The sequence below is a fragment of the Carassius gibelio genome, chromosome B1 (genome assembly GCF_023724105.1).
Source record: "Carassius gibelio isolate Cgi1373 ecotype wild population from Czech Republic chromosome B1, carGib1.2-hapl.c, whole genome shotgun sequence".
In the NCBI taxonomy this organism is placed as follows: Eukaryota; Metazoa; Chordata; class Actinopteri; order Cypriniformes; family Cyprinidae; genus Carassius; species Carassius gibelio.
The window spans coordinates 30,654,867-30,672,301 of record NC_068396.1 but is presented as its reverse complement, the minus strand read 5'-3'; the positions used below and the strand labels follow the sequence as shown (position 1 = coordinate 30,672,301).

Here is a 17,435-nt window from a genome sequence, read left to right as displayed (position 1 = left end):
CTGTGGGACATTTTCAAATTAGGGCTGTGCCCATCCAAAAATTTTAGCAACATATTTTAAATAATGATCATTGTTTTACTAAGTTCAGGATTAAGTTTGAGAATGATTCCTAAAACAGTATTTTTCTGCAAGCTTATTTCCAGGGCAAGATAAAAAATATTTTTATTGGTCAAAATTCATAATTTACAGTGCAATAACAAAAACAGTGAGGGAAAAAAATATATAATCATTTTAAAACAATCTACAGTAGACATAAGGTTTGAGGACGCTGATTGGCTAAATGTTTATGTATTCAATCAGCCATTGGCTAAACTGCTATATAGACCCGCCACCTTTCTCTATCGCCGTAGAACTGAGCTTTAGACATGCGCAGTGTACTGGTAGGGGACATGGAAAAACAAATATGAATACCAGCTCATATAATTTATAATGATAATAATTACTATTCTCATTTTGATAAAACATAATTAAACAGCATCCGTTTATCTCCTCCTGAGGAAGTGCGAGGGAACAGTAACAGGAAATACGGAAACGCTTCCCCGCTTCTGTCATTATGTAACGTTAGAGTCGTTATGTTTAGGTTAAAATAATCACACACCCGCTCTCTTTTTAGCGCATATACCAGTCAGCAAAACGCTCGCTTCTTGCTTCAGCTCAAATGAAAGTGAGAGTCAAGTCTGAAAGATGATCCAGGGCTGGTGACTGAAGCAGACAGAGAAGAAGAAGAAGGACGTGGTAAATCATTGTCTCGTGTTTTGCATGCCCTGTCACACCTCATGTGTCCAAACTTCACTCAGTGAGACTATTAGAGGAAAAGCAGTTGGAAGAAGGAGCATATAACAACATTAGAAACAACAGTAGGAGCTTTTCCTTTCACATTTGTAGCCTTTACTCTGATATGTTGCATGTTGTTGAAGAATGTGAGACAGCTAGTAAAAATAGTCTTCAATAAATGAACACAGTTTAACAGAGCAACATAATACTTAGTGTCGAATTCGAAGTAAAACAGCTAAACCTCCAGTAGCAACAGAGCTAAGCTAATACCATGGTCACATGTTCTTAAAGGTATACACACATGAGTAAATGCCTGTCAAATGAGAGTAAACTGGTGTAAATGTTACCCAGTATTTGGCCATAACTTTATTAGAAAGTGCATTACACAGTTTGGAATTCTAGAATGTGATGTATGAAAGCCAAATACATACTAACAGTCTACTAATGAAAGCAGGTTGTGACACACAACTTAAGTGTTTTATGTTCTCATTAGATAAGTTCATCTAGGATGTGTTGGTTTTTCCCTTCCAGAACTTCTTATACTGAGATGTATCAATCTATTATAAGGGATGAAATCCATTATGCACAAAACCTCTGAAAACAAAATAAGAGAATAATTACTTTTCTGTTGTAGATGGCGTTCGTGTTCCTGCCAGCACTGGCTCGTATGGCCGTGTGTGGCGGCACCCATGGGAACGAGCTGTCCGGTGTGTATGTTGTGCAGGAGATGGAGCGACAGCGGAAAGAGAAGGGAGAGGGTGTGTGGCCGATTCCTGTAACAACTGTGCTGTCAAACCCAAGGGCTGTGAAAGAGTGCAGAAGATACATTGACACGGATATGAACCGCTGCTTCACCAGAGACACGCTGAGGTGAGATGTGGGACTGCAACATGGAGTATTGTTTTGTGAGGAAATTACTTATTTAAAAAAGATAGTTAGGTAATTATATACAGTAGTAATGGATAAAGAAATAAAAGCAGGCTCTGTTTAGAACAAGCTTATTCACTAGAATGAATCTGACTTTCCAAAATGAGAAAGAGGTCCCTTTAGGACAAACCAATTCACTTGAATGCATCAGACTTCCCCAGTTTTTCATTTAGTCACTCTAAGAATTATTTGGAAGAATTTTGGTAACCAAATACTTGACAGTAGCCACTGAAATTAATCGTGTGGAAAGAAATACTATGGATGCTTTCAGCTGGATAGATGTTGCTGAGTAGAGGTAAGAATCACCAGAATCACCTCATCTTGTCTAGCTCTGACATCTGTAGGTTTCAGCGCCATAGAGAAACATTGGAATATATGAAGCTTGCATCGGTTTGATGGTGGTTAAGATACAAAAATGGAAAAACAATGCGTCTGGGGTGCTTGTAACACTGATTACAGAAATTTATTTTCTTACATTTCCTAAACCCTTTTAAGCCCATATTCATTATATATCTGTAACTTGAATATGTTTTGGTCAATAGCTAAAATAAAAAAATCGTGCCTCTGTCCAAATATATATGGGCCTAACTGTATTTATACATGTAAAAATGTGAATGGATGTTAATCTCATATCACCTCTCTCTTGCAGTTGTCCTATTACAGACAGCAGCCCGTATGAAGTCCGGCGTGCTCAGGAACTGAACAATCTGCTGGGGCTGAAAGGATCCACCAATGCAACAGACATGATCTGTGACCTTCATAACACCACGTCTAACATGGGCGTCACACTCATCCATTACACGACCAGTGACTGGGTGACCCTGCACATCTGCAAATACCTACAGGCAAGAACATTTCTAGTGTGCTTCAATAAATGGCGTACTAGAAAGTAAGGGCAGTCGTTCTCAACTAGTTGGAGGTTTGACCCAAAATTGAACAGACAGCAAGTTGTACATGTCACAAACAGTTGTACTTAATATTCAGTGTAAAATCTGCTTCCTGAAGCAAAACGAGTGAAGGACCACACATCTGTGTTTTTATAAATGTTCCATTTTAACTGCGTTGACCATTCCATGAGTAGAACATGTTTTTTTTTTTTTTTTGTGCCTATGCACGTGTGTTTTAATGTTGTGTGTTGTCATGTACACATTTAAGACTAAGATAACCAATGTGCCTGTGAGAGTGCTGGTACTGGATTTCCCTATTTGTGACGCATATAACTTGGAGTCTGTGTCCAAGCATGGCTTTAGTAAGTGATGGTGATCATCTCAATGCATTTGCTTTGTGTACTCCACCACAAATGCACATTCAGATGAGCTGTGTTTCTGTAGCTCTAGAGGTCGGGCCGCAGCCGCATGGTGTCATCAGAGCTGACATCTATAACATTATGAAAGAGGCCGTCGACCTGACAATAGACTGGATCCACAAATTCAACTCAGGTACTGTAAGACCTAAACCATTTTGGTTTATATTTGACTGTTGTAATTGTGACTTATTTCAAACTATGTTGTTTTCAGGAATGGTGTTTGAAGGCGGGGATGTAGAAGCCTTTAAGTTTATCAAAAGTGTTGATTATCCCAGAGATCCAGAGACTCGGAGTCTCACTGCTGCCATTCATCCTCAGCTGCAGGTGCCAGTCATTCTGCTATTTATGATATTAGGACCATTTATATTAATGATGGAGAAAAAAGATCTCATAGAATTACTGTAAACATGTCATAAATGATAAAAATGGTAAAGTATTTATTCATCACGGTAGTATTTGTTGTACTGCTTTTATGCTGATTTAAAAAATATTTTTAAAATAAATTAAAATATTTTGGGGGGGAATTATACAAAATGGGGAAAATGTACGATGTATGTATGCAAGTATGTTTTGTAAATTAAGGAATTCTTTTTTTTTTCTAGGACAGAGACTTCTCTCTCCTCAAGCAGGGAGACCCTTTGTTTTTTACATTTTCTGGAGAAACCGTGAAGTATGAAGAAGAAGAGACGCTTCATCCTTTCTTTATCAATGAGGCTGCCTATTATGAAAAAGGAATTGCTTTTCACTTGGCTAAGAAGTTGACACTGACAATTCCAACAGTGCAAGTGCAGAAAGACTGAAGGATTGGAGAGGAACGGATATAAAACTCTGCATGATTGCCAAAAAATCTAACATCAATCAGATGATATTAAGAAATCCGGATGCCACTTAAATGATTTTAACACTTTTGCAATAACTTATAACTCAGGTAAAAATGCAATGCTAATTAAGTTGTCAAAATCAATGCGTTCAGTCACATATTACACTTTTTAAAAAATGTAATACAATATTTAGTCGAACATGTCTTATACATGTAATGCTGTAACTTCTGCTGTCTAGGCATTTACAAAATTGTGAATTCCTCAGCCTATGTCATGTTATTAATTTTTAATATTGTTGGGCCTTTGCAGTTTATGGTTATAATAAATATTATTGCTTCTTTTTAAAGACATTTCGTTTCATTGGGTCTCAATTATGTCAAATCGAAATCTCCTACCATTACAAAAATGGAAAGATCCATACATCATGTAAAAACAAGTATGGATAGAAAAGTTTGTGAAAATTGATCACAAGGTGGCTCCATATTAAGCAACTTCAGAACCCTTGCTTTAAGTTGCCCTTAACAGTTAATCTTTACAGGTAGAGTAGGCATTTCGGAGAGGTTAGCAATAGCAAGCTAGCTTTAAAAGCATAAGATCCCATCCTCCCAACAAATCACTCTCCAAAGCCACGCCTCCTCCCAAACACATGGACATGCACAGATAGATTAGAGACTGCTACACTGCTGGAAGTTTGTGAAGTTTACTGAATCTTCAATGCTTATAGAGGCATCATAAGTTAGCACAATGCTAACAGTGATTACAACCAAATAAGTTTTTTTTTTTTTTGGTTGTTTTGCAATAGCAGGTGTTTATGCACTGAGGTCGGAAGTAGTAGGAAACCGTGACAGGAAATACCGGTTTGTTATGAAAGTCGGGCAGGAGCCAGTTCTGTGGTCCTCTCATTTGTCATGTTTATCCTTCCCCCATTGATTTTCTTCCACACACCCTTTCTTTTTAGTGCATGTATGAGTCAGCAAACGCCTGCTTCATGCTGGAGCTTCAGTGGAAGTAAAGGTCATGTGTGGAAGATGATCCAGGGCCGGTGACTGAAGCAGACAGAAAAGAAGGTCGAGGTAAATCTTTGCATATACTTTACTGTGTTTGAGCAACTGGGGAAGAATGTCTTAAACTATTAATGTGTGTGTGCAGATGCGGCTCCTGCTGTGTTGTGGCCCCTGAGGTTAGATTAGGCCTGTACCGACTGAATGTGTGTCTGAATGCATACTCTGTCACACTTATGTGTCCAAATGTCTGCTGTGCCTTGTGCAGCTTCACTCAGTAAGACGATTAGAGGGAAAGCAGCCGGAAGAAGAAGTGAAACAGCTTTACTTCTGTATTAAAAATAGCAGTAGGATTACCTTTCCTTTTTAGAGCTGTTGCTCTGATATGTTGCATGTTGTTGTAAAATGTGAGACGGCTTGTAATAATGCTCTTCAGTAAATGCATATTATTTAAGAAAGCTACAGAACACTTCCTTTTACAGGAAAACAGCAAAATTCTTAAACTAATACCATGAACACAAGGTGTACACACATGGATAAACACTCGACAAATGAACGTAAACACAGACATAATAAAGTTACCCACTAGTCAGGCTGCAGGCATAACTTTATTAGAAACCACAACATTAAACAGTTTGAATGGAATTCTTGAAGTGTGATGTATGAAAGCTATCTATCTATACTCTCTCTCTCTTTCTAGTAAGTTGTAGTTAACAATAATAACCCTTTGTCCATTGCTTCATTTTCATTTTCAGTCATTTTCAGTAAATAATTGTTTTTCTCAAATGCAACAGTTCACTTTTGTTCTTGTTAACAGTGTAGTTTCCAGTCTGTTGTGCCAACCATGCAGAATATTCAGCACGTGTTCTGTTGACCTCCTCCATGGGATTATTAATTATGTTTTTGTTTGTTTGTTTGATTGTTTGTTTTGGGGTGGGGGGGTTACTCTCTCATTAGTTCTACATATCATCTAGAACTACAAATCATAAGTAAAGCACATAACTTTATTATATTATAGGTTAATCTGAATTAGACAGACATTAAAATATTGCCATACCATTTGAAAACTCAAAAGTGTACTTTTCTGTTGCAGATGGCGTTCGTGTTCCTGCCAGCACTGGCTCGTATGGCCGTGTGTGGCGGCACCCATGGGAACGAGCTGTCCGGTGTGTATGTTGTGCAGGAGATGGAGCGACAGCGGAAAGAGAAGGGAGAGGGTGTGTGGCCGATTCCTGTAACAACTGTGCTGTCAAACCCAAGGGCTGTGAAAGAGTGCAGAAGATACATTGACACGGATATGAACCGCTGCTTCAACAGAGACACGCTGAGGTGAGATGTGGGACTGCAACATGGAGTGGATAAAAAAAAAATTAAGGTTCTGAATTAGGTCTATTCTTTCTTCTAAAAGCAAAATATATTATAATGGGAAGCCGTTTGAGATGAAACCCATTGAAACACTTGCGCATACAGTACATGTGAAACACTTGCGTGTACATGGGAAACACTATATATCTGTGCATATATATGAAAGATGTGTGGTTACATAGAAACTCTTTGCATAAACCCTGTTATCGCCCACCTACTGTTGTACCTGCACAAAGGCCGCACTTTGAGACTGAGAGAGCATAAACATTTTCAGTGTGCCCGGAAGTTGTTTCATTGTTGGTTAGTTGGTGAATAGTTAGTGATGTGACATACTGCCAGGTATGGTGACCCATACTCAGAATTTGTGCTCTGAATTTAACCCATCCAAAGTGCACACACACACACCAGTGAACGCACACACACACACACACACACACACACACACACCAGTGAACGCACACACACACACACACACAGCAGTGAATGCACACACACACAAACACAGCAGTGAACACACACACAGCATTTGTGCTGTAGCACCCGGGGAGCAGTTGGGGGTTTGGTGCCTTGCTCAAGGACACCTCAGTCATGGTATTGCCAGCCCGAGACTAAAACCCACAACCCTAGGGTTAGGAGTTAAACTCTCTAACCACTAGGCCACAACTTCCCAACCAGAAGTTTAGTTCATTTGGAAACAGAAGTGCGGTTTATGCAAGGAGTTTCTATGTAACCACGTCTTTCATATATATGCACAGATATATAGTGTTTGACATGTATGCGCAAGTGTTTCAACGTGTATCGCAAGTTTTCAACGTGTATCGCAAGTGTTTCAATGGGTTTCATCTCAAACGGCCTCCCATATATTATAATAGTATGCGATCTCATTTAATCTTATTTGTATGCCTAACATGTTGAAAACGTAAAACGCTTGCTGTCTCATCACATTCAGGAATTACATGAAATTTAGATGCAATCTGAGCAAAATGTTGAGTAGTTTGCATTACTAGATAATACTGTCCCCTTTTGAACATTTATATAGACCTTTTTCTATTTTCTGGGTTTCTCAGTAGAAGTAGTCATAATTCCTAAAAAATAGACTGAGAACAATTTCAAATTTTCTGTCACGCCCATAGACGTTGCATTAGAAACACCCTCTGCTTAAGCATTATTATTATTAAATGTACATACAATAAAAATGAAAATATAAAACACTTGAAAACTGGAGGATTTATGATGCTGATGACCATTGAGAAAAGGGTCTATTGTAAAACAGTTGTGAAAAAATTAATTAAATGTTTAACTACTTCCGTCTTACCTAGTTCTCTTTCAGCATTAAAACTGATGCTTCGTGCTTAAATTCACATTAAATTCTGCCTACTTTGATTTGATTTGTCCTCTCAAGCATTCAAGGGTGCTTACACTGCTGAGGCAGATCAGCCTAAAAATGTAAATTTTGAAGTTCTAAAAATTCCTCTTTGTCATTCAGAGGTTTTCTTGGGTCTCGGTGTCTATGGTACACCTGGGATAGATGGATGTTGACTAGTTGTGCAGCAACTCTAGTTAACAAATAAATAACAGTAAATATATTTCTACATGCAAATATGTTACTGTGTAGCTCTCTCTTGCAGTTGTCCTATTACAGACAGCAGCCCGTATGAAGTCCGGCGTGCTCAGGAACTGAACAATCTGCTGGGGCTGAAAGAATCCACCGATGCAACAGACATGATCTGTGACCTTCATAACACCACGTCCAACATGGGCGTCACACTCATCCATTACACGACCAGTGACTGGGTGACCCTGCACATCTGCAAATACCTACAGGCAAGAACATTTCTAGTGTGCTTCAATGTACACCATACTGGAAACCAAGGTCAGTCGTTCTCAACTGGTGGGTTGCTGTGACCAAAAATTGGACAGGCAGCCAGGGAAAAAATTGGACAGACAGCAAGGGAAAAATTGGGACAGCGCTGCTTTAGTTTATAAATTTAAATGAGAATTATAATTATCGTAAATAAATATATATGTCCATTACTTGTCATCTGAGAACATGCAAATGTTGACTTCCTAAAAACCTTCATATATCGGGCCACCTCATACCGTTCTCTGTCTCCTTCTCTCAGACTCACCCTTTCCCTCCCTTTTCGACTACAGAAATTGAAATCACGCAATGCTGATGCCATGATAATTTGAGAATGTAACAGTAATAATAATTTGCACAGTTTGAAGTGGATTTTCCACATTTAGTCTGAACAAAAATGGCAGACTTGTTACTTGTTTAGATGACAATATGATTTTATATTTCAAGATGTAGGCTAGAATCTGACAGCCACACATACTCCTCAAAACATTATATTCTTCCACTGGAGCCATGCAAAGATGATAATTTCACAAATAACAGACGGAGATGGAAACAAAGAGGAACTAACGGACTGCATCTTAAAATTATGCAATCCATGAAAAAGTAACTGTAATCCAATTATTAACATTTTAGATTGAAATATAATTACATGTACTACATTAATGGAATCTGATTACGTAACCAGATTACTTGTAATTAGTTACGACACAGCACTGAAAATACAGAATATTCAGTGTAAAATACAGGTCCTGAAAAAAAAAACAGCTAAGAACCACAGACCTTTGTTTTATTTATGCGCACGTGTGTTTTGATGTTGTGTGTTGTCATGTACACATTTAAGACTAAGATAACCAAGGTTCCTGTGAGAGTGCTGGTACTGGATTTCCCGATTAGTGATTCTTATTCCTTGGAGTCTGTGTCCAAGCATGGCTTTAGTAAGTGATGGTGATCATCTCAATGCATTTGCTTTGTGTACTCCACCACAAATGCACATTCAGATGAGCTGTGTTTCTGTAGCTCTAGAGGTCGGGCCGCAGCCGCATGGTGTCATCAGAGCTGACATCTATAACATTATGAAAGAGGCCGTCGACTTGACAATAGACTGGATCCACAAATTCAACTCAGGTACTGTATGTCCTAAACAAATGTGGCTTACCTGTGTACTTTCTGTAATACTTTATTATTAAGTGTGTTATATTTTGAACTGTTGTTTTCAGGAACGGTGTTTGAAGGCGGGGATGTAGAAGCCTTTAAGCTAATCAAAAGTGTTGATTATCCCAGAGATCCAGAGACTCGGAGTCTCACTGCTGCCATTCATCCTCAGCTGCAGGTGCCAGTCGTTCTGCTATTTATTTTACAGGTGCTGGTCATATAATTAGAATATCATCAAAAATTGATTTATTTCACTAATTCCATTAAAAAATGAAACTTGTATATTTTATACATTCATTACACATGGACTGATATATTTCAAATGTCTTTTAATTTTGATGATTATAACTGACAATTAAGGAAAATCCCAAAATCAGTATCATAGAAAATTTGAATATTGTGAAAAGGTTCAATATTGAAGACACCTGGTGCCAGACTCTAATCAGCTAATTAACTCAAAACACCTGTTTAGACCTAAATGGTCTCTCAGTCTAGTTCTGTAGGCTACACAATCATGGGGAAGACCGCTGACTTGACAGTTGTCCAAAAGACGACCATTGACACCATGCACAAGGAGGACAAGACACAAAGGTCATTGCAAAAGAGGCTGGCTGTTCACAGAGCTCTGTGTCCAAGCACATTAATAGAGAGGCAAAGGGAAGGAAAGATATGGTAGAAAAAAAGTGTAGAAGCAATAGGGATAACTGCACCCTGGAGAGGATTGTGAAACAAAACCCATCCAAAAATGTGTGGGAGATTCACAAAGAGTGGACTGCAGCTGGAGTCAGTGCTTCAAGAACCAGACATATGCAAGACATGGGTTCCAGCTGTCACATTCCTTGTGTCAAGCCACTCTTGAACAACAGACTGCGTCAGAAGCATCTTTCCTGGAGGAAGAGAGAAGAAGTACACGATCCACGTTGCTTGAGGTCCAGTGTAAAGTTTCCACAGTCTGTGATGGTTTGGGGTGCCATGTCATCTGCTGGTGTTGGTCCACTGTGTTTTCTGAGGTCCAATGTCAGCGCAGCCGTATACCAGGAAGTTTTAGAGCACTTTATGCTTCCTGCTGTTGACCAACTTTATGGAGATGCAGATTTCATTTTCCAACAGGACTTGGCACATGCACACAGTGCCAAAGCTACCAGTACCTGGTTTAAAGACCATGGTATCCTTGTTCTTAATTGGCCATCAAACTCGTCTGACCTTAAGCCCATAGAAAATCTGTGGGGTATTGTGAAGAGGAAGATGTGATATGCCAGACCCAACAATGCAGAAGAGCTGAAGGCCACTATCAGAGCAACCTGGGCTCTTATAACACCTGAGCAGTGCCACAGACTGATCCACTCCATGCCACACAGCATTGCTGCAGTAATTCAGGAAAAAGGAGACCCAACTAAGTATTGAGTGCTGTACATGTTCATGTTCATGTCATGTTCATCCGTTTCAGTTGGCCAAGATTTCTAAAAATCCTTTCTTTCTATGGGTCTTAAGTTAAAATTTTCTGAGATACATAACTTGGGATTTTCCTTGGTTGTCAGTTATAATCATCAAAATTAAAATAAATAAACATTTGAAATATATCAGTCTGTGTGTAATGAATTAATAAAATATACAAGTTTCACTTTTTGAATGGAATTAGTGAAATAAATAAACTTTTAGATGATATTCTAATTATATGACCAGCACTTGTATATCCTCACAGAATCAGGATAAAGGAAGTCTAGATCATGAGAAAATTAAGTTTATTTTAGTTCTATTTTCTTTTACAGTAATGGTGAAAAAATCAAATTCTATTTATTGTTGTGTGGATAAAAGATCAATTATTATTATGGTAATCAGTGCTTGATAGGAATTGATAATGTTATCTGGATTATATTAATCAAATTCTAAAAGTGTAGAACTTGTAATTGGATTATATTACATTTTAAAATGCTCATAAGTCCCCCTAATATTTAAAGATAATATTTCAGTAATTAAATAACACATTTACATGTTCTTTGATGTCAGTTAATGGTCATATTGACATGAAGGTAAACAAGATATTTCAAATTTGGGTTTTCAAGTGTTTTATGCTTTTATTTTAAAACAATTTATTGTTTAGAATTTTATTATGTAATCAATTATTAGCTCTTCATCAACTAATAAACCCCCTGCAGTTCTTTAATTTAACACAGTTTGGGGAACAATACAGAAATGTAATGTTTAATGCATTTTACGATGTCGACAACAATATTCCAATTTAAAATTTGGTCAAAAGTAATCGGTCTAAAACATGCTAAATATAAATTTTCTTGATTTTGATTATAATGTGACCTAGATATATTTATGTGAAATATACCCAAAATCTAAATTGTTTTTTTTTTTTTTTGTCTAGGACAAAGACTTCTGTCTTCTCAAGCAGGGAGACCCTTTATTTTTGTCATTTTCTGGAGAAACTGTGAACTACAAGGAAGAAGAGACACTTCATCCTTTCTTTATCAATGAGGCTGCTTACTATGAAAAGGGTATAGCTTTTCACTTGGGAAAAAAGATAATGCTGAAAATTCCAGCGGTGCGAGTGCAGAAAGACTGAAGGATGAGAAAGGAAAATATATTAAATTCAGCGCGATTACCACCATCAATCAGTTGATTTCACCAAAATGCTTTTGACAGTCACTTGTAACTCAGGTATATGCTATGTACTTATTTGTAGCTATATGACAATGAATGGCTCATTTATCTGCTTCTAAAACACGAGCAACAGCATTTTGGATGCAAAGATATTTATTGTGACCAGCAAAATGTTCACATGACGTGAACGTGTACAAAAATGTATAAAAAAGGCAAACGGTCTGAAGTATTGACTTTATAATGATGTCACAGTGGAGTGTGAGGTATCCTCTTGACTGTATTGCTCATATGCTGTTGCTCTCGCCTGATTTCTTTGAGAAAATAGAGCCTCTCATGGACTCGAAATAAAAAGACAAAACAAAAAGCACTCGAAAAAAATGTGACCTCAAGTATTACAACACACAGAATAAACCACATGGCACAATGAGATCAAGTGAAGCTGGATGTGCACAGTGTGCTTTTTACCACTGGTGTGTTTTTTTGCATTAATATGATGGCAGTGAAATCTTGACTAAAATCTACAACTGACTGAAAGTCATCTACAGATTTTTAGTAAAAGTGCATGAAAAACATGATGAATGACAGCAGTAACTGGATGTTTTAAATCCACATCATGTGACACAAAATCGACAATTTAATTGTGCCTTTGCACTGATTTCACCAATGTTTAGAGTGGCTTTATATGTACTAATTTAGTTGTCATAACCTCACATTATGCAATCCTAAACTGCAGAGCATATCGAAAACAACATAATGGTAAAAATCACATAACGTGCACCAGCTAAATTTTTTAACTTAAGTATAAAATATAAACCACAGCTGAGATGGTTTACTGTACTTGAACCATCTCAAACCATTATAAATGGATTCTAATCAAGTCACTAAACAAATGTGAAATACATTATCAAAGAGAAACTAAATGGTAAACAACAAAGTATAACCAATGCAAAGCACAAGAAAAAATATTAAGCAAACCAAATGTTCAGAAAAACGAAAAAAGGCTCAAGTGGTTAATTCTTATAATGGACACAAACATTAGTCTTTCAGGCCAAGGCATAACCCATTACATTTTGGGATTGCAAAGTGCTAAAATGCTATCGCTTAAAGATGTCACCGAGTAGCTAGAATAAAAAACACCCGCGTTACCGTATTTTCCGGACTATAAGTCACAAATTTTTTCATAGTTTGGCTGGTCCTGCGACTTATAGTCAGGTGTGACTTATCAAAATTAATTTGACATGAACCGAGAGAAAACATTACCGTCTATAGCCGCGAGAGGGTGTTCATTACAGACTATACCGTTATAAATAAATGTGACTTATGTTTTATTTTTTCTCGTCATGACGTATTTTTGGACTGATGCGACTTATACTTAGGTGCGACTTATAGTCAGAAAAATACGGCATTTAAAACATGCTGAGGAGATGAAACTAAACCTAACCTATCAAATTGAGTAATCGTGTGACTAAACAAAAGGTGAAGCTCTGAATAACTGCTGTTTATGGTTTATAGATGCTTTTCTGTTGTTGAGCGTGAGTCTGCGGTTGAGAAGTGTAGTTTCTCATCTTCAGCAGCACAGATGCTAATCGAGTGGTTAAAAAGGCAGGTATATAGTAAGAAGATCCTTCAAGAAATGAATATATTCACAGGACAGTGCGACAGGTGGACGGACAACATTAGTTAACCTACTAACTTTGAGCGGTATGTTCTGATCTTTTCCTTCATAGCTTTAACTTGGTTAGTGGTAAAAGCAGCAGCTGAACGAACATGGCTAAATGCATTCTGTGAGAGCAGACAATCCCTTCAGCGACTGTATAGTCAGTCCTCTATTGCCTAAGCGACCCTGTATGCTGTCATTCGAGTGTAGTGTTGGCGTTGGCTCCTCGCGGCCCAGATGAAGAGCGCAGCAGCCATGATCTGCAGCGGTGACGACACCAGAGCCAAAAACAAGGACCAGCTCGGAGAATAGTCCATACCCTCAGGGAGTTGGGATATTTTGTGTAACAAATGCATGCCCGTGAGGAAACAGCATACGGTGGCCAGGGAACACAGGCCTGAGAAAACAATAAACGTCAAATTATAATGATCTCATATATATACAGTACAGTCCAAAAGTTTGGACACACCTTCTCATTCAAAGAGTTTTCTTTATTTTCATGACTATGAAAATTGTAGAGTCACACTGAAGGCATCAAGGGCTATTTGAGCAAGAAGGAGAGTGATGGGGTGCTGCGCCAGATGACCTGGCCTCCACAGTCACCGGACCTGAACCCAATCCAGATGGTTTAGGGGTGAGCTGGACCGCAGACAGAAGGCAAAAGAGCCAACAAGTGCTAAGCATCTCTCGGGGAACTCCTTCAAGACTGTTGGAAGACCATTTCAGGTGACTACCTCTTGAAGCTCATCAAGAGAATGCCAAGAGTGTGCAAAGCAGTAATCAAAACAAAAGGTGACTACTTTGAAGAACCTAGAATATGACATATTTTCAGTTGTTTCACACTTTTTTGTTATGTATATAATTCCATATATATTTCCACATGTGTTAATTCATAGTTTTGATGCCTTCAGTGTGAATCTACAATTTTCAAAGTCATGAAAATAAAGAAAACTCTTTGAATGAGAAGGTTTAGCCAAACTTTTGGTCTGTACTGTGTGTATAATATATATATATATATATATATATATATATATATATATACCATTAGCTGTTATTAATGTCTTACCGGCCAGCAGATGCAGCAGCCCTACGAATAGTGTGGGAGTGATACTACGGCAAAGACAGGCACACACTCCGATCAACGCGGCGAGAAACACCAGCCCCACAGAGACCAGCGGCAACAGGAACTGACACTTCCACAGGTCTGTGGACACAAACATTTAAAACATGATGACATAGCAAATAACTTCAAATTTTAAAATACTATATATGAATGAATCTTACTTAAAGTAACTGTTTCTAGACAATAAACAATTAGAAGTGAATTGAATGAGCATTAAAAATTATGTTTACTCTTTTCATTGTTAGTTAAATTAGCCGATATACCTTCGATATGTTTTATTTGGTCATTAAGTTTAAAATTAAATGTTTGATATAAATGAAAAATAAAAATCTTCCCAATATATACACTACCATTCAAAAGTCAGCAAGATTTTTTTTTTTACGTTTCAGAAAGAAGACTCTTCTGCTCACCAAGATTGCATTTATTTGATTTGATTAAAAATACATTAAAACTGTATTATTAGGATATCTTATTACAATTTAAAATACCTGTTTTCAAATAAAAAAAATCATTTATTCCTATGACTCAAAGCTGAATTTTCAGCATTGTTACGCCACGTCAGTGTCACATGATCTTTCAGAAATCACTTGAATAAGCTGATTTACTGCTCAAGAAACAAGTATTAATATTATTATCAATGTTGAAAACTGTTGTGCTGCTTCATATTTTTGAGGAAACGATGATGTATTCCTTATTTAAGGATTCTTTGATGATGGAGAGTTCAAAAGAGCAGCACTTATTTGAAACAGAAATCTTTTGTAACAATATAAATTAGGGCGATCACTTTTGAGAAAAATCTAATTTTAACGGATATCGAATAACATGCAATGTATTTGAATATATATATTTGAATATCTAAAAGTGACAGCCCTAATATAAATCTCTTGATTGTCACTTTTGTTTAGTTCAACGCAACTTTACTTGAAAGGGTTTATTTATCCAGTAAGACCCCACCCCAGCCTTTCAAATGGTAGTCTATAAATCGAACGGAATATCATCAAAAGAAATCCCTAGAAAATATAGGTGCGAGTACATGATTGATTTCAAGTCAGGACGTACATGTACGCAGCAGATCTTCTCCACTTTTAATATTCCCCGGGGAGTTGTACTTGGTTTCCCACTGCTGTGGCAAAGTAAAGGCCTGACATTTAGTCATTATCAGATCTGGAAAGGAGGAAGCGGAGAGTGAGAAGAGAGAGAAAGCAAAGTGTAGCAAGCATCAATTTTTAACCAACTGCACAATAATAATACATAACCATAAGTTCCTCTCCTTACCAGGCTCTTTAAGGTGTTTGGGCACCAGAATGCAGCGCCACCAGAGACCCAGCGTGCCGTTCAGCCGGAACAGAGCGTCGCTATAGTTCCCCTCATTCATGTCCTCTCCCTCAAATTTCTTCAGCAGGTCCGAGTAGTTGCTGTTGGCATCGTTGCTGGCCGGCTGGCTGTGGTACTGGTACCAGTGGTGCGTACCCATTGCAACAGAGAGATAGATGGTGGCGAGCAGGCTCAGCACAGAGCCGATGACCAGAGCCGTGGCGTATCGGTTGTCCACCATGGTTATGATTAAAAGACTTCCTATAGATGTCCAACAATTAACTCTTTGGTTGAGGAGTGTGGTGACTGATGTGAGGAGATCGGTAATATAACTTGTTCGGGTTTTGGTGACAGAGATTGCTTTTCATCCTCTTATAATATCCTGTGCAGAACGTCAGATCTCATCCTCGTGGAGGTGATCCTTCTTAAGATCCTAAGTCATCTGAAACAGAGAAGAGTGTGATTAAATCTCAAAGGAGTCAAACAAAGTCATGTTTACAGAAGTAACAAGTTAATACACTTTTAAGGAGGAATGAGTCGCTGGATTTGCAAAAGACAATCCCAGTTTCGAAGCATTCAGTCAGGTAGCTAGACATTCGTGAGTAAACCTGTGTATTGTATGACTGGGAAAGGATGTGTTGTACTTACGATTGCAGAAGGTATTTCACATAAATGCCACTAAACCGCACATAACAACAAAAGAAATGACGACTAGTTAATTCTAATATAAAATGGTATAACAAAACTTTATTTAAAAAAAATAAATGTTTTATATATATATATATATATATATATATATATATATATATATATATATATATATATATATATGTGAAAAAGAAAGGGTTTAAAACAACAGTTAAACTTTTCATTTAAGTTAACGTTAAGTGGTCTTTTTTGAGTTAACTATATAAAATAATTTTCGCAGCATTTAAAAACACAAAGGAGCATTTCTTCCCATATATGGTGATTTAGATATATTTAACTGAGACACAAGAGTCTAAAATTAAATATTGCATAACTTATATTAAAGTTTAGACGTTGACTAGCATAACAGCTAACAGGCTAGTTTTACCGACGTACTCGAGACTCTTGCGAATAAAAAATAAAGTATTTAAAATGTAAGTGTTGTGAACTTCATATAGCAATGAAACACCATATATAGGTTTGTTGTTTAAATCAATAAAAGCTGTGTGCGATTGTCACTAAACTTACCACACACACACCCTTCGCGCTGACGAAGACTCCGCTTCCGGTTACCATTACGAACGCGCGTACTCAACTTAAATCCGCACGGGCACGAGCAGTGCACTCGATCAGATGCGCGTTGAGTTTTATTAGATTTTCATACAGTCCGTGGTTTTCAAACGCTCTTGCTAAAAAAGGACTAAAATGATAAGAAACTAAACTGTTTTCTTCTGTTCACAGTGTACCTGCCTTTATATATATATACGTTATATATAGTATTTAAATTGCATTGTAACATATATGGAAGTGTAGAATATGTACAATGTGTCGTACAAG

General features: G+C 37.5%; 3 protein-coding genes across 5 annotated transcripts; 2 read left to right on the top strand and 1 right to left on the bottom strand.

The window, feature by feature from the left end:
* The first annotated feature begins 348 nt into the window (after positions 1-348).
* Positions 349-4,178, top strand: LOC127949056 (N-acyl-aromatic-L-amino acid amidohydrolase (carboxylate-forming) B-like). 2 transcript variants are annotated; one of them, XM_052546001.1, is made up of 7 exons: positions 349-735; positions 1,409-1,644; positions 2,351-2,546; positions 2,857-2,950; positions 3,033-3,140; positions 3,219-3,331; positions 3,610-4,178. In XM_052546001.1, exons 2-7 carry the CDS (start codon positions 1,409-1,411, stop codon positions 3,805-3,807), a joined length of 945 nt encoding a protein of 314 aa, XP_052401961.1. In that variant the 5' UTR covers positions 349-735; the 3' UTR covers positions 3,808-4,178. The 2 variants fall into 2 exon arrangements, with proteins under 2 accessions (XP_052401961.1, XP_052401960.1); XM_052546000.1 differs by having other exon boundaries at positions 713-857.
* Positions 4,179-4,692: 514 nt separating this feature from the next.
* On the top strand, positions 4,693-12,228 carry LOC127949057 (N-acyl-aromatic-L-amino acid amidohydrolase (carboxylate-forming) B). 2 transcript variants are annotated; one of them, XM_052546003.1, is made up of 8 exons: positions 4,693-4,901; positions 5,787-5,818; positions 5,923-6,158; positions 7,823-8,018; positions 8,897-8,990; positions 9,073-9,180; positions 9,273-9,385; positions 11,582-12,228. In XM_052546003.1, the coding sequence occupies exons 3-8, from the start codon at positions 5,923-5,925 to the stop codon at positions 11,777-11,779; spliced, it is 945 nt and encodes a 314-aa protein (XP_052401963.1). In that variant the 5' UTR covers positions 4,693-4,901; positions 5,787-5,818; the 3' UTR covers positions 11,780-12,228. The 2 variants fall into 2 exon arrangements, with proteins under 2 accessions (XP_052401963.1, XP_052401962.1); XM_052546002.1 differs by lacking the exon at positions 5,787-5,818.
* On the bottom strand, positions 11,953-17,244 carry LOC127949060 (claudin domain-containing protein 1). Its single transcript, XM_052546005.1, has 5 exons — positions 17,127-17,244; positions 15,873-16,353; positions 15,657-15,761; positions 14,541-14,678; positions 11,953-13,871 (listed from the first exon to the last, which is right to left on the bottom strand). The coding sequence occupies exons 2-5, from the start codon at positions 16,150-16,152 to the stop codon at positions 13,651-13,653; spliced, it is 744 nt and encodes a 247-aa protein (XP_052401965.1). The 5' UTR covers positions 16,153-16,353; positions 17,127-17,244; the 3' UTR covers positions 11,953-13,650.
* Positions 17,245-17,435: the final 191 nt, after the last annotated feature.

Excerpts from the sequence above, each read along its gene's own strand:
- LOC127949056 (XM_052546001.1), top strand. The coding sequence starts at position 1,409 with ATGGCGTTCGTGTTCCTGCCAGCACTGGCTCGTATGGCCGTGTGTGGC. Across the intron at positions 1,645-2,350 it reads TTCACCAGAGACACGCTGAG|TTGTCCTATTACAGACAGCA; the intron begins GTGAGATGTGGG and ends TCTCTCTTGCAG. Across the intron at positions 2,951-3,032 it reads TGTGTCCAAGCATGGCTTTA|CTCTAGAGGTCGGGCCGCAG; the intron begins GTAAGTGATGGT and ends GTGTTTCTGTAG.
- LOC127949057 (XM_052546002.1), top strand. The coding sequence starts at position 5,923 with ATGGCGTTCGTGTTCCTGCCAGCACTGGCTCGTATGGCCGTGTGTGGC. Across the intron at positions 8,991-9,072 it reads TGTGTCCAAGCATGGCTTTA|CTCTAGAGGTCGGGCCGCAG; the intron begins GTAAGTGATGGT and ends GTGTTTCTGTAG. Across the intron at positions 9,181-9,272 it reads GATCCACAAATTCAACTCAG|GAACGGTGTTTGAAGGCGGG; the intron begins GTACTGTATGTC and ends TGTTGTTTTCAG.
- LOC127949060 (XM_052546005.1), bottom strand. The coding sequence starts at position 16,152 with ATGGTGGACAACCGATACGCCACGGCTCTGGTCATCGGCTCTGTGCTG. Across the intron at positions 15,762-15,872 it reads CAAACACCTTAAAGAGCCTG|ATCTGATAATGACTAAATGT; the intron begins GTAAGGAGAGGA and ends CCTCCTTTCCAG. Across the intron at positions 14,679-15,656 it reads AGAAGATCTGCTGCGTACAT|ACCTGTGGAAGTGTCAGTTC; the intron begins GTACGTCCTGAC and ends TTGTGTCCACAG.